This window comes from Lissotriton helveticus, chromosome 5_1 (genome assembly GCF_964261635.1).
Source record: "Lissotriton helveticus chromosome 5_1, aLisHel1.1, whole genome shotgun sequence".
In the NCBI taxonomy this organism is placed as follows: Eukaryota; Metazoa; Chordata; class Amphibia; order Caudata; family Salamandridae; genus Lissotriton; species Lissotriton helveticus.
The window spans coordinates 253,593,434-253,619,676 of NC_136065.1; the positions used below are offsets into that span (position 1 = coordinate 253,593,434).

General features: G+C 42.7%; 1 protein-coding gene across 2 annotated transcripts in view; it reads right to left on the bottom strand.

Annotated features, from left to right (window-relative positions):
* LOC144754406 (discoidin domain-containing receptor 2-like) overlaps positions 1-26,243 on the bottom strand; it is a 436,005-nt gene that overhangs the window by 104,894 nt on the left and 304,868 nt on the right. For both annotated transcript variants that reach the window (XM_078642135.1, XM_078642136.1), the window contains exons 4-7: positions 15,048-15,187; positions 13,509-13,611; positions 5,669-5,897; positions 5,318-5,465 (exon numbers count right to left, since the gene is read on the bottom strand). In XM_078642135.1, the coding sequence (XP_078498261.1) occupies positions 5,318-5,465; positions 5,669-5,897; positions 13,509-13,611; positions 15,048-15,111 (544 nt within the window). In that variant the 5' untranslated portion in view covers positions 15,112-15,187. The remainder of the gene's footprint in view (positions 1-5,317; positions 5,466-5,668; positions 5,898-13,508; positions 13,612-15,047; positions 15,188-26,243) is intronic.

Genomic DNA, 26,243 nt, shown 5'->3' on the forward strand with positions numbered 1-26,243 from the left:
AGGGTATTTTTAGGGTTCAGGTTCAGTTTTCAGTTTTTGGGTAAAGGGGTATTTTTAGGGTTCAGGGTCAGTTTTGGGTTTTTGGGTAAAGGGGTATTTTTAAGGGTTCAGGGTCAGTTTTCAGTTTTTAGGTAAAGGGGTATTTTTAGGGTTCAGGGTCAGTTTTCAGTTTTTGGGTAAAGGGGTATTTTTAGGGTTCAGGGTCAGTTTTGGGTTTTTGGGTAAAGGGGTATTTTTAAGGGTTTAGGGTCAGTTTTCAGTTTTTGGGTAAAAGGGTATTTTTAGGGTTCAGGGACAGTTTTGGGTTTTTGGGTAAAGGGGTATTTTTAGGGTTCAGGGTCAGTTTGGGGTGTTTGGGTAAAGGGGTATTTTTAGGGTTCAGGGTAAGTTTTGGGTTTTTGGGGTACAGGGGTATTTTTAGGGTTCAGGGTCAATTTTGGGGTTTTGGGGTACAGGGATACAGGGTAAAAATAAAATAAAATAAAATTATATTTAAATTAAATAATTAAATAAATTAAATTTAAATTAAATCAATTAAATGAAATGAAATGAAATTAAATTAAATTAAATGAAATAATATTAAATTTAATTAATTTAAATTAAAAAAATTAATATATATTAAATTAAATTAAATAATATATGTAATTAATATAATTTAATTTAATTAATTTAAATTAAATTAAATTACATTAAATTAAAATAAATAATATAAATTTTAATTAATTTAAATTAAAAAAATTAATATATACTAAATTAAATTAAATAATATATTTAATTAATATAATTTAATATAAGTAATTTAAATTAAATGAAATGAAATTAAATTAAATTAAATTACATTAAACTAAATTAAATAATATTAAATTTAATTAATTTAAATTAAAAAAATTAATATATACTTAGCAATACTTACGTTGTAATGGTATGCGATGTAAAAGTACCTGCGTTGTAAAAACATGCGTTGTAAATACATGCGTTGTAATGGTTTTTGCGTTGTAAAAAATTCGTTGTAATGGTATGCGTTGTAAAAGTATGCGTTGTAACGTCATACATCCGCTGTACGACATGGTACAGCCGGTATTCCCTTCTTTCTCAGTTTAGGGCGAGGGTGGTGAACCATCTGAACCATCTCATCCACTTAACATGGGGTTATATTTCAATGTGGGCACCAGGCTGCCCAAAGAAGTGTTAAAATTATGCCTCTGTAAAGCATATGAAAGTATGCCATCGCTATTTCTCAGAACGCATACAGCTATATCTTTGGTCATTCATAAAGATGAGGGCAAAACAAAAAAAAGAAACATGTCACTGTGACATTAAACCAGAGGGAAAATAAAATACAGACATTCATCACTACTAGAACTAAAGTAAAATGATAAAGACTGACTAACTGTGTGATCAAACAAACGTAACGGTACTGAGAAACATCTCATTACACCCAGGCCAGACTGAACACACAGAGAAAACTCAATGTAAGGACAGAGCAAAGAGAAAATAAAGAAAAACAAATCACTGTCACGCTAGACCAAAGAGAAAATAGAGAACATACCATATTCACAAGCTAAACCGAAAACAGAGAAAACTAGACCAAAGTCAAAACCATACCAAAGTAAAAAATACAAAAGTATCTCATAGTGAAGACGGAGATAATTGAAATTTAGAAGCACAGCTGATATTGTGATGAATTCACTCGTATGTCAGACCAAAGTGAAAACAGAAAACGCAGAGCGGCATTAGTCCACATAGATAACAGGTGGAACTAAAAATTATGCCGGGCCAAAGTAAAAATATAAAGAAATTCCAACTGAAAATATTAACAAATACTTAACTTGGAAATTAGACCAACATCTAATATAGAAAAGGATGTTGCAGCCTTAGATCGTTGCAAGTACACATAAAATAAAAAGTATGTTTTATATTTTATGAAACATTCAGCTATGATTCAGCATTCTAGCACCTGATTCCAACAAGCCTCGCAAGTCAACAAGGCACCCCTAGACCCAGATTTCAGGTTGGTCAGACTCTGATCCCTGAGCAAACCACATGCAGTGCAAAGGCCAAAATGATGAGTTCCTGAGAAGTGCGATGCACCTAACATGAATGTAGTACTTGTATAGTGCACGTATCACCGCAAGGGCATCAAGGTGCTTGTACGCATACCGCTGTGGAACCCTTCCTGGCTTTTCCCTGTGAAGTGCCCACTCCTGGGCACCCCCAGGGTGAAGCCAGGCATCCTAGCGCTGTTGGGGCCGTTGTGGAGATTAAGCAAGCTATTGCCCAGAGTTGCAGAGTTGGACCCATGATTCGAATAGGCACCGAGGCGAGAAATATCAGGTCCGAGGGAATTATTGCGCCCAAGACCCGCCGAGGCTGGAATTGAACCCTGGTCCCGGGCCAGTCCTCTGCATCAGGGTCTGCCGCTCTAATCATTGAGCCACACTTCTCCACCTGGTAAATATTGGGTGGGTAAAGTTCCCTCCTCCCCGTGGTAATATTCCTCCGGTACCTCTCTGTAATCAAACCTGCTTTCTGCACCAAAACCCGCACGGCGGGCCCCACTCTGACGAGCTATGCTTATAGGTGATAATATCACTCCAAACAGATTCTAGATACTGAGGCTGCCGGATTTTATCAAGTGCATCCGTTATCACCAGAGACTTCTACTAAGGACCAGAGAGTCCTCCACAAGGGCTCAGAGGCCAAAACTTTGGAATGTTCTGGACTCCAAATCAGAACTAATCCCAAGAACCTCCAATTCAGGAAACTGCTAAGAACGGACATTCTTAAGAACGATTTTGCCCACGGGTTAACCAGGGCCCACCGTAGAAGGGCATCAGAAGGGAGAAGCAACCCACCGACTGGATTCTTAATAGGCTGGTGCAGGTATTTACAGCTGTAAACAGAGGCTGACAACCAAAAACACTTAATTTAACCAAGTCAACAATTGAAAAAGTGATTCTTGGCAGGTGTAAATGTATTTACCACCGCAGATTTCTCTGCAGGACCAACCACACTTTGGAACACCTACTTGCCTCTCCTTGGGTGGTGTATGGAAGACGGCACATTGACAGAAGGAACCCATAGGAATCCCCATATAACAACTCAGTAGTACACCTGGAAACTTGCACCTGGTGTAGCAAATATCCGGAATTCCAAGAAAGTGCATTTGTAGCCAGATCTGAATCAGCCCCCAAATAAACTAATGGGTTATAGGAACTCTAATGAACATACAGGGAAAGTGTTCTGAGTATTTATCATTCCTAGGAAAAACATGCCCAGGGTAGGGAACACATTCCCTTTAAACATCAGGCTAGACTCTTCCTTTGATGCCTTCAATTTCGTTCCAGCACCATCTCTCAGAATAAAGGATAAAGATGTGCCAAGGTCTACAGAACTGAGGAATTCCGTCCAAAGGTATTATAACTACTCCTGTGCAGATTGTTGATATTGTTTATCTAAGGATACATTGAGTTTTTCACCTGCATTTTCATATATGACAGTGATACTTACTTCTGTGTTCTTAAATGATGAGCAGTTTGTTACATTGCTAGAAACATTATACTTATCCTTACTATACGTAGTAACCTACAAAGTGTATATTCTGTGCAAAGATTTACTACCCCTCTTTCTTTGAGTATATTCTATGCAATAATCACTCACTGAACTGTAACTTGGAAATTGACTCCATATGAAGCACTCTATCACTCCTTGGTCTGTCCCTCAATATATCAACCTGCTAATAAATAAATCCATTACATTCTGGTAGTGCAAATCACAATAATTAACTCTGAGAAGGTTGAGAATCTTTGTCATCAAGTGCACCTATTCAACACTTACGGTTTTCAAGCTCCACAGACTTTCTACATGGAAATACCTTTTTGCAGGAATAGAGAAAGGGCACCATGAGACGGGCAACAGGCAAGAGAACCCAAGCTGACTGACTAACCCAGCCTTGGAAAGAGGTGACCTCTTGAGTTACTGTGGTCAGGGAAATACCCCCAAGCATCATCAGCTTACGCCTTTCCAGGCAACCGGCTGCATTTATGCGCCTGCTCTCGACTAGGCCATGAATCACACTGATGCATCATGGGACTAAGAGCTGGAAAAAACCTCAGACCGTAAGAGATGGCGCCAACCTCCAAGACCGGCGAAGAGTCTAGCCTCTGTAATCTATTGTCTGTGGAAAACTGGGGAATAGGAGGTGGAGGGAAGTCTCCTCATTGTGTTACGCTGCATAATTAACTGGTCCCAGAACTCTAATGCCAAGTTGTGTAATGAAAGCCGTCAAAGAAGAAGGGACCAGCCTTGAGGCTGTGCAGATGAACCCAGCCAGACCACAGACTCTATGCTACTTATAAATTCTGAACACCATAAAACTGTTTTTCTTAGAGCCCTCCAAGCTTAGACGCTTTGACAGTGGTAATTCTGACAAGAAACTTGCAAGCAGTTTAATGAGAAGCCTTCAAAAAAAAGTTTTAAGTGTGCTAAAATTCACCAAACTGATCAACTACACAAGGTTTCAAGTACAGATGGATAAGAAATCCAAGACCTAGAAAGGAAGAGCCGCCTTTAGATCAGTGACTGGAGGTGATTAGGCTTTAGGGGGGGTGGCAATGCAGTTTAGGCAGGCCAGACAGGCTGAGGAATTACACGTACAGTCATATGAGGTGCGCAGTCAATAAGGGGACTTGTCCTCCTCCACCCTGGCTACTTAGAGGTCCCTAAAAAGGTTGGAAAGTCTATATGCTAAGAAGAAAAGGAGATAAAGAGCAAGGGGAGAATATAAAAACAATCTCTGCTTCTAGTCACCTCTGGCTCTTCTTCTCTGCCCCTCTACTCAGCAGAGATCTGAATTGAAGTATGCTAAAAGAGATGTTTTATTTGAAGGGGGCATTTGAAATTAAATAGTGACGTCAAAAGGGAGTGAGAAACAATTAGGAAGTGCTAATCATTTCGTGATCAATCAACGGCAGCATGCAAGTCACGCGGGACTGTACGGTGCCTCTGTCTTTGCAACCTTCATGGAAAGTTAGAAGCATAAAATTCCACCCCGTTGTTGCTTCTCCTCTGCTGCTTTTCCTTACGATCTGAAGTTGCATTTTTGTGCTTTCATTTAGATACCAACTGCCATGCCTGCATCACTTACAAAGAACTCAAATGCAGTTTTTGTTGCTTGCTTGTCCCTGCCTGTGATTGTGTGTGCCTGTGCTGCGTTCTGACAGGACCCAGCTTACTTAAAGGCGTGATCTTTGCGCTATACCTCGCTAGTCCACAGTTTCAGAAACGTGATAAGTAAAATCATTACTCTTTTGCTTACCGAGCCAGATGCAGCCGTACAGCTCCACCCTCATACAGACAGTCATGGGCAGCTCCGTGACAGGTATCACACGAATGTAGCGGGCTATGATCGAGGGCCGCAGGTCCTTCAGTACCACATCATAAGCATCCGAGTTACCTTGGATCACCTGCAGGTACGTGGGGAGAACAGAAAAATAATTCAGACAAAAATATCATTTTGTGTTTGAGATGATCCATTTATTCCTTTTGTAGTTCTGGGGACAATGTCCTCACTGCACAATGTGCTGCTGAAGCCACGGAGCCATTCCAGCTTTTTCCACAATCTAGCTCACTTTAGATGTTTGTACAATGAAAACATCTGAGTAGATACCTGTTTTCCATGGTGGTCCTTCCAGGTGAGCCAACGAACCCCGTTCCTACTGTAGTCGATCCTATAGAAGCGGGCAAACTCCTTCCCGGTGGCTCTGGCGTGCCGACCCTGTGTCCCAATGAGCGTGATGAAGTGCAACTTGTGAAGGTCAATCTGCAGAAACTGGACATCTTCTGGATACAGCAAACCTTGTGGACACCAAGCCCCATCTCCATCCTCCCGCTGCAATCTAGAGAGGAGAAAAATGTGAAGTAGGTGCAATATTAGAAATAGCTGTAGTAGAAAGTCCGTAGACACAGTATAGTCCTTACAATTCATTTCAACGCACCCACCAGAGACCTCCACTTCACCTAACTGGCCCTAGCCACCATCCCACTGCCTCAATTCAGGAAGGACCTCAAGACCTGCTCTTCGAATGAACCACAGCACCTTCACAAGTCAGCAGTCCAGTGCCATGGGACCCTTACGGGGGAGTAGTTGCGCTTTACTAGACACTGATTGATTGAATGCTTAACTTTGGTTTGTATGCATTTAGAATGTTGTACTGTGCTGTATAACTGGGCTTATATAATATCGGTTTCACTTCTATAGTGCACCTCTTCAACTTCTTTGCTGCACACAGGTTTTGGAGTCTGGATGCCATCAACGGTCCTAGGATTGTTGCCTTGTGCCTTTGAGTTTAGTTTCTGTAGAGAGAGCTAAGCACTGTTTATATAATAAAGTTGTGTACTGGTTAATGAGAACAGCAACGTGTCCGATCCTATCAGGATCCTGCAGTGCATGGTATGTTTAGACTTGTGTGTGCTGAGCACATTTGCCACTGTTTTGTTCTGCTGGGATTCATGGATGTTCACTGACCAGCCTGTGACAAGTGGTGATTGAGAGGCACAGCTAATAACAAGACTGTGACCTTGTGCACCTGGGGGAGTGCTGCGTTTAAGCTGTGGGAATGGTTTGGTTTGTATGCATTTGGAGCAGAGGATTCAACAATTATAAGGCTTCGGTGCTGTGTTTTGTCAATGAGGGCGCCATGGGGTTTACATAATGCATTCTAATGGTGTCAGGTGCCTGAGGGCACCACGGAGTCTGTTTAAAGCACTGAATTATTGTATGGAGCATGAGGCCTCCAGGGGTCTATTTGATGTATTCTATGGGTGTAGAACGATACTTGGCAGTTTACAGTATTTTATTTCTGTTCGGTGAATCCATGGTCCCAGGAAGTCTGATCAAAGTATTCGATTGGTGCAGGACTTATTTAGGCACCAGGGAGTATATTTAATATATTCTGTATGCGTACTGTACTTGACCACAGGAAATCTGCTTAATGGTTTTTATAGCTGTAGGGTGCATGGGGTTGCCCCAGGGAGTCTGTTTATTATAATTCTATTCTGGAAGGATATATAGGAGTCCAAGGGAGTTTATTTAATATATTGCGTCAATATAGGGTACATGAGGGTATCAGGAGGTCTTTGAAATGTATTATATTGATCCTGAGGGCACAAGGGACCGCAGATGGACAGTTTAATTAATTCAATTAGTGTAAGGAGCAATGGGGGTCTACGTAATGTATTCTGAAAGCGTACGTTCCACGAGTGTTGTAGTTAGGTGCATGGGCATGCCGGAGGATCGGTTTAATGTATTGAACTGGAGTACTTAATTTGTGCTGAAGGTTGCATGTGGGAACAACCGGCCTTTAATTCGGCCCAAGGAGTCATGCAGCATACCATCAGAGGAAGACGCAGGTAGACCCGCCCAAGAGGTTCTTGTAGGAAACCGACGGCTGGAAGTCTAATAGCGGCTAAAGAGACACGAGCAATAAGGAGACAACAACTGGAATCCGAAATACGATGAGATTCTTTGCTGACTGGACGAGTGCCAATCATATAAAACAGATAAGACCGAGATTGTCACAATGATCAACAGGACAAATCTGTGGAATTCATTTCTTTGGCCACCCGAAATGGATACAGTATCCAAAACATTTTAATCGACAAAGGTTTGAGTGTTATCGTTCGCAGTATTTTAACTCTGAAACCACAAGTTGACTCCATGATATCCAAATGCCACATGGAAATTTTGAGGAAAATTGTGCCTTTTCTCCAGATCGAAGCACAGAAATGGACAACGATAGCGTCATTATTTCCAGACTCAATTATGCCAATCCTGTTTACTTAGGTCTAATGCCATCCTTATAGACTAGAGGTAATACAAAATGAGGTCTCACAACAAATATTACAACTGCCTGGAAGTGTGCATGCCACTCCGCTACTTCAAAAGCTTCACTGGTTCCAGTGAAGCAACATATTCATTTCGAACCTTTCTGAGTGTTTTACAGTAGACCTACTTTTAAAATCTGCCATTGGACTTCGCAACTCAATGTTGTTTTCATACTATTTTTTATGTAACTTCCATAATTTAATTTGTTTCTTTTATATGATTTACGTGTTTCTATTTTTGAAAGTGGTTTTAATTAATATTGTTTTGCGCAAGGCACCTTGCTTTTAATGTATCATGCACTTGATTGTATTGGCAAGTGCTTTTATGGTCTTTTTGACCTAAATAAAGAACTTGATGTGTCATATGTCAAAGCTTGAGTGGATTAGCACCCCTATTTCTGACTTCGAGGGTGTGAAAGTGCACTCCATCACGAAATAGGAGATCTGTACATACCAGCTGACTCAATGTCCCAAAGATGCAAAAGACACACAATTGACGGGGTGGTATGGTGAGCAAAAGAATGATGGATTTAATCCAGATCTTATGAATAGGGGTGAATGTTTTGATTTGTTCTGCATTCCGTCCATCGATTGTGTGTATTTTGCCCAAAGATTCAAAAGGGCGGCTCTGGCAGACCAGCTTGCAGCATTAGCTCTGGCAATCTGCAACTCTCTGTCTGATAATATTCTCCATGAATCGTGTTGTACGTTATTTCGAGAATATCAAAAGACATGGTGTTTCTAGCAAGCCTATCATGTTAAGAGATTCCTCTCTAACTTGAATCTGTAACTTTATATTGATGTCTGTGTAGAGCGTCAGGATACTAGTGGCGAAAGATTGCTATAAACGAATAATTAACATAACACAAGATAACATAGGGCTCCTAGATGCTAGACACAGAAGACTTGATTGATCACCAGAAGGCGCGTGCCCACTTGTTCAACATGGCAGCCTACGTGTCAGCCTGCAAAAACAACAGTTGATGGAAAGAATGCAGAACAATGTCATACATTCACCCCAGTACAGAGATCTGGACCTAAATCCATCGTCTTTTTGCTCACCATGCCATTCCAGTTTGAACGCAGCCATATGCAAATCAGTCTTGACCCTGTACCTCATGGGAACAGTCCAGCCCGAACTGCCAAGCCAGGTCCTCCCTGGACTAGAAACAAGCCCCCTAGGACTGGTTTCGGGGTTTCACCCCTCTTCAGCCAGGATAGCTTGATTCCAGTGGCATGGAATCAAGGTAGTGAGCTGTAATTATATATATATATATATATATATATATACACATACTAATATAATAAAGAGAGAGCCCAAACCTTTGAGGCGGGTAATCTCAGGAACCACAGCACCAATTACAGCACCCAATACAGCGTTGGAAAGGGCAGTTGCAGCAGAAGGACATAGGCTATGCAGACGCCCACCATATACATTTAAAAGGTAAAACAACCATGCCAGCAAAGTAGTCCCTTGTGGGCGTGTCTGTGTTGTGCTGTGGGCGTGACAAACGCTGGGGGCATGTGGTACGTTCCGTCCTTCATGCCATGTCTCATATCGTGTGCTAATCCCACCCTGCTCCCTTTAAATACCCCTGCACCCCATAATCATAACCCACCCTTACTCCTTAAAAAACCCCAACACCCTTAAACTCTAACCCATCTTAACCCTATAAATATACCCTGTACCCCAAAACCCAAACCTATCCCTAAACCCTAAAAATATCCCTGTACCCCAAAACCCAAACCTAGCCCTAAACCCTATAAATACCCCTGTACCTCAAAACCGAAACCTACCCCTGAACCTTAAAAATATCCCTGTACCTCAAAACCCAAACCTAGCCCTGAACCCTAAAAATACCACTGTATCCCAAAACCACCCCTGAACCCTAAAATACCCCTGTACCCCAAAACCCAAACCTAGCCCTGCACCCTTAAAATACCCCTGTATCCCAAAACCCAAACCTACCCCTGGACCCTAAAAATACCCCTGTACCCCAAAACCCAAACCTAGCCCTGAACCCTAAAAATAACCCTGTACCCCCAAACTTACCCCTGAACCCTAAAATACCCCTGTACCCCAAAACCCAAACCTAGCCCTGAACCCTAAAAATACCTCTGTACCCCCAAAACCCAAACCTAGCCCTGAACCCTTAAAATACTCCTGTACCCCAAAACCCAAACCTACCCCTGAACCCTAAAAATAACCCTGTACCCCCAAACCTACCCCTGAACCCTAAAATACCCCTGTACCCCAAAACACAAACCTACCCCTGAACCTTAAAAATATCCCTGTACCTCAAAACCCAAACCTAGCCCTGAACCCTAAAAATACCACTGTATCCCAAAACCACCCCTGAACCCTAAAATACCCCTATACCCCAAAACCTGAACCCTAAAAATACCTCTGTACCCCAAAACCCATACCTATCCCTGAACCCTAAAACTACCCCCGTACCCCATAACCCAAAACTATATCTGAACCCTTAAAATACCCAAACACCCCAAAACATATACCTCAGTACCCCAAAACATATACCCCTATACCCATACTTACCTTATCCAAACATAAAAAAAACATGTTTTTACCATTCATGCATTTACAACGAATTTCGTTGTAAATGTATGCGTGGTAAAAGCATATAAAATGTAATGTAATGCCATGCGTTATAATGGCATTGCGGAGTCATGGTACTTTCGTAATGAAAGTATGCGGAGTCATGGTATGCGGAAAGAAAGTTGCAGAATAATGGGTGTTTACCCTCCCCCAGTAAGTACATTGGTGGCACGGCAGCCCACATCTCCAGCAACATACTCATATTTTTTCACCACCCATTTGAAAAATGCACAGGTCTCTCTCATTGATGACCAGCACCGACATACACTTTTAGACACACCTCCCGCCACAAGTTCTAGAATTGAGAACTTTAGAGCTGGGGAGCTACATTCTAATCTCGGCATCAGCTCAACATCCTGTGATTCCAGGCAAATCGCTTTGTCTCCCCGTGCCTACCACAAATGAATGTGTTCTTCTGGAATGTAAATTGTGCTCATGCCATGTTGTCGAGTTTGCGCTATATAATATTGCAAGGAAAAATAAAGTAGGGAAACTCGAGTTCACACACTACTGAACGCGCACTCTTAAGTGAATCAGCAGTGCACTGTGAATCGGAGCGTTTCACAGGCCTGTCATAGATAGAAATGCTATCAAAACGAAATCCTACAAAACAATATACTACTGGCCGGCAGCAATTCATACCCGGACAACGTCGGGACGGGGTGCTAGTATATATATATAACCATTCCTGCTCCTAGGCAAAGAAACAGGCACTGACACCGTGGATAATTGGACACCAAGAATTTATTTCACTAGAAAGCCCTGACGTGTTTCGGTCGAAAAACTGCATTATATATATATATATATATATATATATATATATATATATATATATATTACCTACTGGCGGTCGCCAGTAGGTAGTTATAGTTAGGACCTAGCTACCATAGGAAATCCGCAACATTCTATTGGGAATAACTTTGGCGCCGGTTGAGGAATTTGTGTGTAATTTTCCAAAATTTAGGCCAGCTCCGCTCTGCTCTTTCCCTGCAAGTTTTGGGGGGTTCCGTGAAGTGGGGGCCGAGAAAAAAGGGGGGTCCCAAAATGTGTTATATATATATATATATATATATATTAGATAATTGAGTAGTTGCATTAGTCCAGCTCTGCTGTCTATGGTATGTGACTGTAAGATTTGAGTAAGCACTAATCACCCATGAGGAGAGTTTGATAACGACACAATGTGTGTGATGCTATAGCTGCCTGTTCAAAAACTCTGAATTGTTAAATCCATTTATGTGAAAATTAATTATTTTGCACAAATTTTTCCGAAGATTCTCAGGGAAGAGCACCTGAACCCACATTTTTTTAAAGTGGCGCTCACGATGCTTGCCAAGGTTCTGTTGAAGAAAAGTATTATTGTGCATTCCAAACGCGTACTGAGAGGGTTCTGGAAATGTTGATGCTCAGCCACCTTCCATTACACCGCTTGCATATATACACGAACACTGACAAATGCATTCACCTACACACACACACAGACACCTCAGCCACCTCGAGCGGATTAGGTAAAGTGCAGACCTAGGTTTCCCACAATGCAGTGGCAGATATATTTGCAGGGAGGAATGATAAAACTACAGTTTCTAAAACACAAACACTCATTTCAATCTAAGAACCTCTAAATATGGAAAAACACTGTTTACTCATTTTGACCGAAAACGCCGAATTGTAGAAAAATGCCAAACAATATAATCATTTTTTAACTGTCAAGCTGCGCTTCAGTGAATTAAGTTTGAAAAATAATTGCTTTTGGAATATGGATACTTGGTGAATTGACTTTATCTCTTTGAAACAAGGCAGGAGTTCACACTAGTGTTTCAATGCTTATATTGAAATTTGGATGGATTACTCATTTTTAAAAGTAAAATAATTTGTATGTACATTAACTGTAACATTTGCGTGGCTGCTTCAGTTGGCATTGTTTATAGCGCCTTGCCATCTTCGAACAATTCTTTTCGGCTGTGATGTATCCATATAAACCTACTTGAAATGGAATATATGATGATACAACGAATTCCGTTGCAACGCATGCCTTTACCACGCATGCGTTACAACGGAATTCGTTTACCACGGATACATTTTTCCTCTAATAATTGCGTGGTGACGTCATACGTCGTTAAGAGAAAACGGCATTTTTTTCCGATTTCTCTTAAACGACGCTGACGCCGACGTGACATATGGTGAGTTGTTTTATTTGGGGGGGAGACCCCCCCAAGCCCCCCTTTTTTCTTTTTACCTTTACCACATATACCTTTACTACAAACATCGTAGTAAAGGTATGCGTGGTAAAGGCATTAGTGGTAACCACGCATGCGTTGTACTGCATGCGTGGTTAAAGATTTCGGGGAAACGGCTTCGTTGTAAAGGCCGTTTCCCCTTGAAATGCTGCACATTTCGTGTCCACTAAGTGGCAGCGTGTACAAAGTTCTTCCATGCTTTTACTAAATTGATATTTTCAATTGCGCTAGCATCATGAGATTTTATTTCTGGGTTGTTTTAAAAAAAATATATATTAGTTCTGTGTCCATATGAATATAGTCAGTCCTAATTAAAACATTCCATCCATTACTTTTTTTGTATACTCTAGTGCACATATAAGAATTACATTTATAAGAAAATGCAATAGAACAGATGTTATTGCTTCAGGTACTTATACAATCCTTTTGAAAATTGGGTATGAGAAATTCAAGGAGAAGGTACAATCTTGAGATGTGCCATCCTTTCATGTATGGATGCTGCATACTCCATCCTACTTGACTAGGCCGATCAATATCCAACCCCTGGGCTCTCAGAATCACAACGTCAAAGATGCAAAGAAGAACTAACTCAGTGATTCACCTTCCTTTCACTGTGTGTTAAAGTGTTTCATGGGGCTATCCTCCAACCGGTCATGGATGTGGCTCTCATGGGCTACCACTGACACCTCTGCTCTAGACGTGCAATATGGCAGTTGTACCCTGCAGACTTTCCTCAGGAACGTGCAAAGATAGTTTGACCCACACATTACCTTGCGTACTGAGGTCCAGTGGATTCATGCCAGTGGCTGGAAGCAGTGATGTCCTCATCGCGGATGGTACGGTCATACATCCCCAGAGGGTACCTGCATTGTGCTGTGGAGAAGATAAAAGGACAAGGTCAGTAGTGTGTAATACCATACTAGGACAGGTATCTCAAGAATCAATGCCACAGCAAAATCCCTTTAGTAGATGTAGGTGTTGGACATGTACATGGGGCAGGTACAGGGCAAACCTGTAAGGTTGAAGGCCTAACTGATCATTTTTCTATGCATGAATTAGGCCAGGGTAAGGCAGCAGTGTTTACAAATTCATGATCAAGAAAATAAAATAAAACAGGCATTGGCAAAGCTCACACGTCTGGATTTAATGTCTTAACATGTTCAGAAAGGCATCCACAAATGTGCATTTGTGACCACAGAAGCAGTGAGGAGCCAATGGAGGGAGAAGTAGGTAAATGTAAAATAGTCTCTCTTGAAATTCAACGCATATACACCACTGAATACACTCAAAAAGCGAATGGCATTTGGTGAAAATGAATTATTCTTCTGGTCTGAGATGTGAGGGAAATAGGCTGAAGAACAGCCCGTATGGTAAGCTTATTTCAAATAATAGGCCTGTTTAAACAGCTGTGATGTTAAATACAGAACTAAACATATCACACAACAGGTTAACTGGCAGAATACACAAACATTAACCGACAGGACAGACATACTTGAAGAAAGGAGCTAGTTAACCCCAAAGGAAGCTAACCTGGGATCAGCTGAACGTGGGTTGCAAGTGATGCCACATGTTAGTGACACAACCCTGTGTCCATAAAGCATTTTAAAGGCTTGCAACAAGACGTGAACAAGACTTGCCAACAACGTCTCAAAATTTCAAAAAAGTTAGCAGCTGAAGTTCAACTTTGTGAGCATCCGACAGACCCACCACAACCAGCAAGAATGCTCTCTGTGCGGTGCTTAGGCTTGAGGAGCCCGGTTACTAAACATATTATAAGAAAGCTGCCTGACACCCATTGGAGGCTTATTTAAAATTGATAAAACCAGAAGAGGTGCACAGTCTGTAACCTTGTCCAGACTAGCCCGTGTGGCTCATTAGGGGATCATAAGGAGTCTACTGCTAGACCTCATGGACACCTCTGGTTTAAATAGGATTATGCAGTGACATCAGTTACAATTAAAAGTCCTGTCATTTAACGCATTTGAATGTCATTACTGGCTCATTACAATTGTGAGACTAATATGGTTTCTGCTCACTCTGTGCACTCTGTACCTCCTCTAGTTCGCAATCTCAGGTAACAGGCAGCACTATTCCTGGAAACGATTTGTGCCACCCAAGAAGTAGCTGCAAGAAATGCAAAGAGGTCATGCATGTCTGCAGACATGGACAGCCATAAGAGGTAATCTCAAAGAAGCAACTCCACTCTCTCATAACTCAATATCTTTCTATAGTCGGCCCTCAACACCTTAAAAAAAGCCAATTCCCCTTCTGCCAAAGAAGCAGAGGAGGGAGAGTCAGGCTTTCCTTACCAGCGATGACTTCCGCCGCCGATCTTCCAGGTAGGAGCGCGAACAGCAGCCAGCCGAAAAACATGGTGCGCGGGCGAGAACGGGCGAGGGTCCGTCAGTTCAGGGCAAGTGCTCCACGTCCCACCCAGACATCTACATTTCTAAGAGAAAAACAATACCAATAGCAGGTTTGTCAAACAGGTTTATTTTACATTTCACCAGTCAGAATGAGGTTTGACAGGCCCTAATATTCATACATAAAGCATTTAAGTTACAAATGCAGCAGCCTGAAGGCATTAGCATCATCATTAATGTCATTTCCACAAAAACCACCACAAATATTATTGTTTTAGTCACACCACCAGCCAATGCTTTTGCCAAGCTGTGTGCCTCTCAGAAATAATCTCCAGGTGAGCACTTTATTCAATTATGAATAGTGTGGCTAGCAAAGCTGGTCAGCAACATTTTCTGTAGGCGGGACTTCTTGTAAGACATACTGGAGCAGGTAGACACTGACAGTGATACTACTAGCCCACAAGGCGCCACCCAACTCCACATCACAGATCAGATCTAATTCAGAGCATGGCTGGGCTTAGGGTCAATCTACTGCTGATTGGTGCAGAAGAACAACTCTAGCAAAAATGCTGCAGCTGGAAGAGCAGGGTCTGGATAAGAACATCCCTTTTGCATTTGAAGGCACTAGATGGTGAAGAAACAACTGAAGAGGATTTTTTTTATTTGTAAGGTAAAATCATAATTCAAAATAGTGGTCACTTTCAATGCGACTAATTAAAAGAAAGCTGCAGAGCACACGGTACATATGGACATCTTGCACAACAGAATAAGATAGTTAATAACCTGAATGAGAGACAGCCAGTAACACATCAGAAAGCAGGAATATAATTTACAACAAAACTATCAATAAGAGGAGAACACCAATCTCCTAACCTAACCTGAATACTGTACAACTTTGGAGGGGGCGTAGGTGGGAGGGGGAATAACCAGATTCTAGAAGTCCACACGCTCTGTCTGCAATCTAGGACCAAACGTTAGAAGGATACCAATTGGAGGAGCAATGCATGACTCAAATGTAGAAGGGTGCATGCTATGGAAGCAGGTAGAAGGGTACAAGCTACAACGGGACCCATTGTCCTATCGGAGGGCAGTGCAAGTTCCGAAAGCTCTGGCCAGACCTTCAAAGAGTAGAAGCTCTGGTACAATCCCTGAATCAATTATAGAAGGATACATGCTACGGGAGAAACCCATGAAAAAAATCTGGAAAGTCCAAAAGGAAACAATCCCTGTCGCACCCATAGTTGGGAATAAGCAAAGAGAGCAATCCATAGGAGTACGATTTGTCAAGTCTGAACTGCAAAAGTATTCTCTTACCCAACCACATGATGAGGAAGCAATCCATATCCAAACCATTGAAGGACAGGAGCTGTAGGAGCAATTTATGACTGCGGAGCGAGAGGACATAAACTTACTCGCCAACTATATATAGTTTGATGGAAGAGGACTATTCACAGAGGAGTATCAACTGAATTTATGGATGAACCCTTCACATAATCTTGGAGACTCTGCCTCAATATATAAAGTAGGACCCTATCTAGCTCCCAGGAAAAGTTGCTCTATAATTATGAAGCATGTCACTAGTTAACCCCTTCAGTGCTAATGACAAGGGTAACTCGTCATGTAGGGCCCATTGATTTCAATGGAAAGTCAATGGACCTACATGCACACCCCTTAGCAGCCAAGTGGTTAAAAAAAGAGCAACGCATGTTGATGGACTACGTATTGTGAACCCGATGCAGTGTTCTTTGTATGTCATGAAGAAGCCATGCAATGCTAGAAGGCTGAAACGTATTGACACACAATGGTTTCCATAACTATGAAATTAACTGAAGCAATGTGGTTATTATATAACATATAGGGATAAAGTGTTTATCTCTTTATGGAATTATACTCCTGATAATGTCATTTAGACACACTATTGTATTTCCCTTCATGAATGATGTGAGGACCAATGAAGAAATTTGAATCTGAAAACGACTTTGTGAATTGTACAAAATCTGCTAGCAAGATGGTAAGTAAAGAAATTATGAGTTAACGTGTGACATGCTTTACTTGTTTTGATCAACTATTTATTGCACCGGATCCTTTCTGATTATCGGAATCAATGTTAGATGTTTGGTGGACAAAGCTAGTAGCAAGCCTCTCCTAAAAATAATAAGATTTGTCCACAACTTTAAAATTCTGACTTGATATTGTGTGTCCGTTTTATAGTAAGATTTCTGCAAAGTGCAGGGAAACCATGTGATTTATATTTATACAGGAATAACTGGAATTTATCAACTAAATCAACCTGGACAATTGCTGAGATGTGAATGTGTGACTAACTGAGCACAGTGGCCAAACCACAACCAACTAAGATCAACCAGGAGATGTCATGTACTCACAATAGCATGGCGCCACCAACCAGAGCCCACTGGAAATGCACTAAGCTCGCCCCCTTCGTCAACATAATAGATCACACCAACCAACTAGCAGGATTTATCAGGAAATTTCAATCGCTTTCAGCTTTATGAGCGTAGGTTTCATCATCCCGGATCCATCAGTAATCTCCCCAAGCTCTCTCATGGTCATTGTGGCTACCTCTGCCAACCAGAAGGTATCTGGAAGCTTCCTGAACTCACCCCACGTTTTGACAGTCTTGCAAGCCTGTCCAATTGGAATCAATACGCAGATGTCCTAAAGACACCGACTTTCATGATATAGAAGAACAGACAGCCCGGCTAGAATTAATGAGATAAAGCCTTAAGCTGACCCCCTTCATCAGTATGGCCGGCAGCCATGCCTGATGGCTACTGTCTTCAAGAGCATGGTAGCCTCCCTCAGCTCACCACCTGCAGCAGCACATGGGCCCAGAGGCCTGACCATAAACAGCCTGAATCCACCAAGAAAAGCTCTTTGACCACTGCCCTTCACGGTGGTACAATGGTGAATGCGCTTTTAATGATGAACAACATAGACAGGCAAATACCGGCATCAGAAGGGCCAACAGATGGAGGGAATATGCCGCCATTTCCACATAAAGATGTCAAGGAACTGAAAGGTATGAAGGAAGGCGAGGTCAATACAGGCACATCCAAAACAAACAAACAAACAATCCTCCACTAATCCCTGAATGCTTTAATCATTTTTGTTGGGTAACCTGATAGACCGATTTTTTAATTTATTTTTAATATACTTTTTCCGTACCAATGGAAAACATAGGTGCCAAAGTAGAAAACATTTCTGAATGGGGATTTGCTTCAAATCGTGTGCATCAAGTGTGGAAAAGTAAATTTTGTCATGTTCTGTGTCACTACGTGTCATCCATCACATGTTATGTGTGCATGATCAATATGCATATGCATTCCCCATGTCCGATTAAAGACGCAATTATAGTTGTGTCCACCTCTGGTATGTCATTTCCTAGTCCTCATGAGTAATATGAGTATCAGGCCTATGTAAAGTTATGTGGCCACGTTTCTCAGTGTGCACGTTATTTCATTATAAAGTCCCCGTTTCCAGGCCTCAACAGGGCCCGGACATCAGATTCAGCTCCTGTCTCCTGAGCCTCGCTGAGGAGCGATCCAGCCCCCCACCTGTATCCTCGACCTTTCACTTATTTCCTGCCTTGCAGTGCCCGGTGCAGCTTGGCTCTGCCTCTGAGTCTGCCAAGACTATGTTATGATTCCAGCTATCAGTTTAGTCCTCCTTTTCTGCATTCCTAAGCTACTGAACTGCATCAATAGTTTCCGTCATTGTCTAGCCTATGCGGCTCCATGTTAAGAGAAATACTGTATTTAATGGTCATTTAATATTCTTCATCACGCACTACATGTAGAATAAATTCATGCTTCAGTCTTAGAGTTCGTTAGCTTTTCCCCTCATGACTTCTAGTTTATATCAACATGTTCCCTAAACATTAGATACCAGATAGGGTTTAGGTACATGTCGCTCCGACCCTCCAGACTTTAGTCTCTGCTCCCAGCACAGAGTTCATAGCCCCCAGCTTCTCCTAGTAACACGTCATTGCCAGTTTGCGCGCACCACCAGGTTAGAGGTCCCGGCTCCTTAGGTAGCCCCCTCCAATGTTTCCGCCCATTTGTGACATATTCTGTTACGTTTACATCACATGTCTGAGTTACGCCTTCTTTATCCCTTATCTTTCGCGACTGCTACGCATCACCGCTATTGCTCCACCCACTGCTACGCCTACTGCAATGTAATGCTATGTGTTTGCGCTATGTATATATGCTCATGTATTGTTATTAAAAGTTAGCGCGCTCATCCCAGATCCAGCCCCAGCAGCTGCTGGGCCCTGTCATCCTATTCCTATGCAGGTTGTCCTGTTCCTGTCCTTATGCTGTAATAAACCTGCAAAACTCCCACTACCTCGAATCTTGACTCTTATTTATTGAGCTATCTGTTATTCATTCATTCATTCAAAAATAGATCCGGTATTATTTATTTATATACCACATAATGGCGCCCGAATAGGGACTTGCCCTTTCCCCACGCGTCGGTGAAGCCACGCCGACCCCCTGACCCTCTGCAGTCGTGACGGAACTCTTCTGCGCAGTGGCAGATATTTCTGCTCAAGTATCCCTCAGGCCCACGGAGGAGACGGAGGAGGCGGTCCAGCATCCAGACGAGACGGTGGAGGAACGCGGCGAGTCCCGACCAGAGCCCAAGCCAAGAGTCCAAGGTCCGAGGTATCCGGAGGTCCACCCGTAACTGAAGTCCGAAGTCCGAAGTTCGTCGTCATCGTCGTAGCAGTCCAGTCCAGTCCGAGGCCTTCCGTTCTTGCTGCCCGGTGAGTACCGTTACTGGGGTGGTATCTAGACAGGGTCAATTTAATTGACTCTGGTCTGTGGGTTGGTGGTACACAGTCCCACAAAACGAAGTGTTCACTTCGGTGGATACGGGTCCTGACGTGTCTCTTTAAGAGACCGGTAAGTTTCGTACTGTTTCAGCAGTGCATCTAGTTTCTGTTCTAGTCAGTTCTGTTCTCGAGAAATTTCAAGTGTTCTGTTCACGGTATTTTCAGGTAGTATTCTGTTCGAACTGTTATTTTTAAATGTTCTTCATGTATTTTAATGTTGTGGTATGAGTGCGACGTGATTTCGTGTTTTCATTGTGTATTGTATTTTGTCCAGATTAGAGTCCAGTCATGCCGCTCTTCTCAAAGTTACGTCAGTTAAAAACTAGAAAGGGTCTGCTGGAAGCAGCAGTTCCCGTCCCGCCTAGGGACAGTCCAGGTCATTTTATGTATCAGAAACATGGCATAAGTGCCATATTGTATCTAGATTTATGGGTAGAGTATACCAAACAGTTAGAAGAAAAGTATAGATGGCCCGTATCGGGTACATGGGATGCCGAGTGCATCATGAGAGTAGAGGAGGCATTATGGAAAAAGAAAGCCAGACAGTCCCAGAAAGACGCCATCGAGTTATGGCGCAAAGAAGCTCATAAAAGAACCGAAAAAGAAATCAGAAAGTCAGAATTAAGTAGAGAATCCCAAGAACGAGCCCAAGAAAGAGAATTGATCGAGATAGGTGAACAAGTCAAAGCTGAACAATCAGACAGACGGAGGAATGCCCTCATTAAGGGTATGTATCCTCTTCTTGCCGAGGGCTTGCCAAAAGCGACCCCGGAGGCATCCAGTAATTTTCCGCCACCATTAGTTCCGACCAAGCTACGTCACACACCGACCGCAGCTGATATCTTTATTTCGTCCTATCTGGACGACACAGTCCCAGAATATGCAAATCCTGTTCGCACTCCGCCAGTCCCTGTAAATCAGGTAATTCCTGCTCCTCCAGACACCGGGGTGCCCTTAACAGCTCCCCCGGGTCAGCCCGCCATACAAGTCCAGCCCACGTTACAATTACCGACTCTGCCAGGACGAAAAGCATCAGTTGATGATTCTAGTTTAGGGGCCGCAGGAGGAGGTCCTCCTCAAACCCCGCCGCCATACAAGCGTTTATCAGCACTCGAATTACATGCTCAAGCATCACAGCGTACTCCTAAGAGTAATAAGTCTGTTGCAGAAATCAGGCAAACCCTTGGCGAATGTGTCTATGACCCAGTTCCAGGCGAGTTTAATATGGTTTTATATTCCGTACGCGTAAGGAGGGTGACCGAGTATCTAGTCACCCTGCCAGGTATGAAAGAAGATCTAGACAGGATATATCGTTTCATCCGTACAGGGGATGACCCACAAAGTATTAGTGATGCCATGTCTCAAAGGAAAGCCGAGATTCAGCGTATGATATTAAAGTTCTTAATTAACTGTCTAATAAGAGAACAGGATTACCCGTCTAAAGACCCGGAAGAAATGAAAACTCTAACAAAGTGGAGTGATAATATAGCCGAAGGTAGGCACAATACTATTGGTGCCATGGAAAGCATGTACAAGAAAATCCGTAGAGAGATAATAAAGATACACGAACAGCGTAAAGCAGCACAAGTAAGCGAGAAAGAAAGTATCTCTGACCCTGAAGAGGAAGACGACGAGAATACTGCCAGAATAGCGTATGTAGGAAAACCTAGATTTCCAGATCGCCATTTACGTCTAGAACCCAAGTCTATTTTCCATCATACAGCACCAGAACAAGGTTCCCTAGAACAAGTATTCCAAGCTACCGATCACATTCTGAAATCACGAATCGGTTATAGTGAGTTAAGTACTATGCATGAACAGGAACTAGTCCGATCAGCAGTCAGATGGATTACTGATTCTACCACTTTTCCAGACGAAATAGTGGCACAAATGTTTCTGAAACTGCCCCCGGCCGAGCAACGACTGGTGGGTATGTATATGATTCAGCACCTCATTACATTGTATGAGGGTCAGCACTCTGATCCAGGCCCGTTACATGATATCCTGAACGAGTTACTCCAGTACAGATGGAGAGGTCTAGGTACCGATTTAATTAGTGTCATTTTAGAACAGCGCCACAAATATAGAACATTCTTGAACCCGCATTTTGTTCATGTCTCACCCCCAGAAAGTAAATCATTCTACATAGACAGACAGAATCCGTTACGAGAAGTCCACCCAGTCAGAGGAGCGGGTGGCGAAATGCAGCGAGTGTTTGTATACACTCCGATAACAAAGATGGAACTTCTAGAGATGAAGAAATTAATTCCCTGTCATGACAAAGATCCAGCAGGGTTCCATAGAGAATTAAAGGACATGCTCCGTATGGGAGAATACACATACCCGGATATAATTAAAATGTTAAAGGTTCTGTTGCCCGCAGGGGTGTATGAAAAGCTTAAAGAAAAAGAATGGGAGGTGGGAGAGAAAAAGATCGATTGGGCAGTCCTAGAAGCTGAAGATAAGATACGAGTACCAGGTACTGGTCTCGGAGATAAATGTAAAGAATTACCAGAATTATTGATTCAAGTTTTACCCAGATTATTAACAACGAAAAAGGAAGACTGGGATGCAATCTCAGCCTGTAAACAGAAACAAGATGAAGATATTAGTGATTTTTATTCTAGGTTTGAAAAGTGCTTTAGTATTAACAGTGGTCTCAAGACAAGTAGTGAGTCATACCCTCACCTTTTTGTTACTAAATTAGTCGAGAATTCAAGCCCACAAGTTAAAAATCGAGTTTTGAAAGTCGAAAGCACCTGGCAAGCAAATACTCCGTCCCAGATGCTCCAGATGCTCCAGTATCACCAGAATAGAATCAGGGAAGAGCAAGAACACGAGAGAAAACGTATGAAAGACACGAAAATGAAAGTGCTAGTTGCACAATCTGTTCCTCAAGACAGTCAGAAGAGGGGTCCGAATCAAGCCAGTCATCCTGCAGCACCCGTTAAAGGGAACTGCAATTATTGTAAACAACCAGGTCATTTCATAAACGAGTGTACGGTTCTGAAACATAACATAGCTACTGGTAAGACTAAAGAAAGACCACGTCCGCCTAGACAAGAACAAGTTTCACAGACTCCTCAGTCACAGAATGCACCACAGACAGTTACAGCACCGCAGCCTATTGCTGCAACACAGCATGTTACATCGCAGATGTACCAGTATGCACAGTCTGAGTATCCAGAGTACCAGCAGTATTCATGAAACAGCCTAGAGAGGGAGGTAGGCTTGCCTCTCATCGAGATACCTGTAGATCAAGAAGGTCCCTATGTTCACAGTCAAGTATTAGGGAAAGACAGAAAGTTTTTGATTGATACAGGGGCAAGTAGGACTACAATTAGTCACGCCGAAGTTCCAGGGGCTCCGCTCTCAGGCTCAAGAAATGTTTCCCTTGGATTTTCAGGAAAGCCTATCGTTAATGAGATTTCAAAGCCAGTCACTCTAGAAGTAGGTCCATTGTCCCGTACTACTGATCTGTTACTTACTAAGTCATGTCCAGAAAATCTATTAGGCATTAAAACACTGAAAGAGTTAGGTGCAGTTATATGTTGTTCCCCGGAGGGAATACGTCTGTTCCTACGTGACTTTAAGGGTCACTATGTATTACGAGATTTTGATCCCAGACTGTCTAAAGTTCCGCAGCATTTATGGGCGCAAGGTCCAACTGATGTAGGTTACATGCAAATCACACCCCATCGTGTGACTCTCAAACCAGGTGTAGTGTTACCACGAATCAGGCAGTATAGATTGCCACCTGAGGCTGTAGCAGCCTTATCCAAAATTATTGACGAGCTCATGGCTCAAGGAGTAGTTGTAGAAACTGACTCCAATGTATGTAACTCTCCGATCATTCCAGTTATGAAACGTACTGATCCAAATGCACCCCCAGTATATCGATTAGTGATTGATTTACGAGAGCTTAACAAATGTATTATTCCTCAGTACCCAGTTGTCCCAGATATCTCTTCCCTGTTAACTGCTATTGATTCCGAAGCCATGTTCTTCACTGTCATAGACCTCAAGAACGCATTTTTTAGTGTTCCGATTCATCCAGACAGCCAGTTTCTTTTCGGATTCTGTTTAAATGGAAGGAGCTATATGTTCACACGCGCTCCTCAAGGTTTCACAGAAAGTCCTAGTATTTACAGTCAAGCACTCAAGAGACAACTAGACAACATTCACATGCCAACTGACACTGCCCTGCTCCAGTATGTCGATGATCTACTGATCACAGCCCGTTCTGAACGTGACTGCGAGCGAGCGTCACTGACGGTTTTGTATTTCCTAGCCGAGATGGGGCACAAGGTGTCCCCTTCGAAGCTTCAATTCTGTGTCCAGCAAGTGGTTTACTTAGGACACTTACTGTCCAAGAGGGGTAGGCAGTTGACACCAGACCGCATCCAGTTGATAGCGAGTCTTCCCCAGCCCAGAACCCAGAAGGAGGTACGTGCCTTTATCGGCCTTACTTCTTATTGTAGACAATGGATTCCTCAGTATGCATTTCTAGCCAAGCCACTGATACAGTTAACGACACAGGAGGCAGCCGTATCGACTGTCCTCCCTTGGACATCTGAACATACACTTAGTTTCAACGAGTTAAAGAAAGCTTTATGCCAAGCTCCAGTTCTAGCCACACCGAACTACAGTAAGCCTTTTACACTTTTCGTCACTGAACGTGAAGGTACAGCATTATCTGTTCTCACACAAGATCAAGCAGGACAATACAAGCCTTGTGCTTATTTTTCTAGCACACTAGATCCAGTCGCCCAGGCGTTGCCTGCGTGCCTCAAGTCAGTTGCAGCCACAGCACTAGCTATCAGACAAAGTGATTCCATAGTTTTAGGACACTCCCTGACAGTACACGTTCCACACTCCGTGGAAGTTCTTTTAAATAGAACACAAACACAGCACTTGACAATTGCACGTTTAACAGGTTATGAATTGACACTGTTCCAGCCACACATAGAAATCAGACGCTGCAACGTTCTGAACCCTGCTACACTGTTACCATCAGTTAATTCAAATTCTGCCACACACGACTGTGTGGAAGTAGTCAACATTACGACAAAGCCAAGACAAGATCTGACAGATATTCCGTTACCAGACCCTGACCTGACACTTTATGTGGATGGGTCATGTATGAGAACTAGTACAGGAGATTTAGTTGCCGCATATGCAGTGACTACTGACACTGAAGTTATTAAGACACACCGCATTGACACTCTGTCCGCTCAAGCAGCAGAGCTAGTTGCTCTGACACAAGCCTGTATACACGCCAAGAACCTGAAAGTTAATGTTTACACAGATTCACGTTACGCATTTGGAGTTGTACACGACTTTGGAGTGCTCTGGCAGGAGAGAGGTTTCATGACTTCTCATGGAACCAAGATTCAGCATGGTCTCCTTATTCAAGCTCTGTTAGATGCCATACATTTACCGACATCTATCGCTATCATGAAATGCAAAGCACATACGAAAGTCACTGACATTATTTCTCAAGGTAATGATCTAGCAGATCGCACAGCCAAGCTTACAGCTCAGACTCCAGACATTCAAGTTAATCCGACACAGACACATACTCCAGATCCGACTACATGTATGACAGTTAAGGACCCCACCCAAGATGTCATAGATATCCAGTTACATGCTACTCCCGATGAAATCAAGAAATGGTCTGAACAAGGAGGGGTCCAGACAGATCAAGGATGGGTGACAAAGGGTAGGACCGCATGGTTTCTCCCCGACTCTATGGTTCAAGTCATCATTAATACCGCACATAGTCCAGCACATTTAGGAGAAAAAGCAATGTTAGACAGTATCCAGAACATTTGGTTCAACAAGCATTTACGAGCTGCAGCCAAGCAGAAAGTCCGTACCTGTATGATATGTTGTCAGTTTAATCCAGGTAAAAGTGTCCCGGTGGAACAAGGGGGATTCCAGCCTCCTGACCATCCTTTTGAGGTCCTCCAGATGGATTATATTCAGATGGAGCGATGTCGAGGTTTCAAGTATGTCCTTGTAGTTGTATGCGCTTTGTCCAGATGGACAGAAGCATATCCAGTCCCAGATTACACAGCCGCGACCACTGCCAAGCAGTTGGTTCGTGAGTTTTTCCCTCGATATGGACTCCCTAGAGTCGTATATTCTGATAACGGTCAGCCATTCTCATCTGAACTCATGAAGCACGTTTCCCTGTTGTTAGGGTACCAGTGGAAGTTTCATTGTGTACGCCATCCTGAAGCAGCTGGTCTAGTCGAGAGACATAATCAGACTCTGAAAAT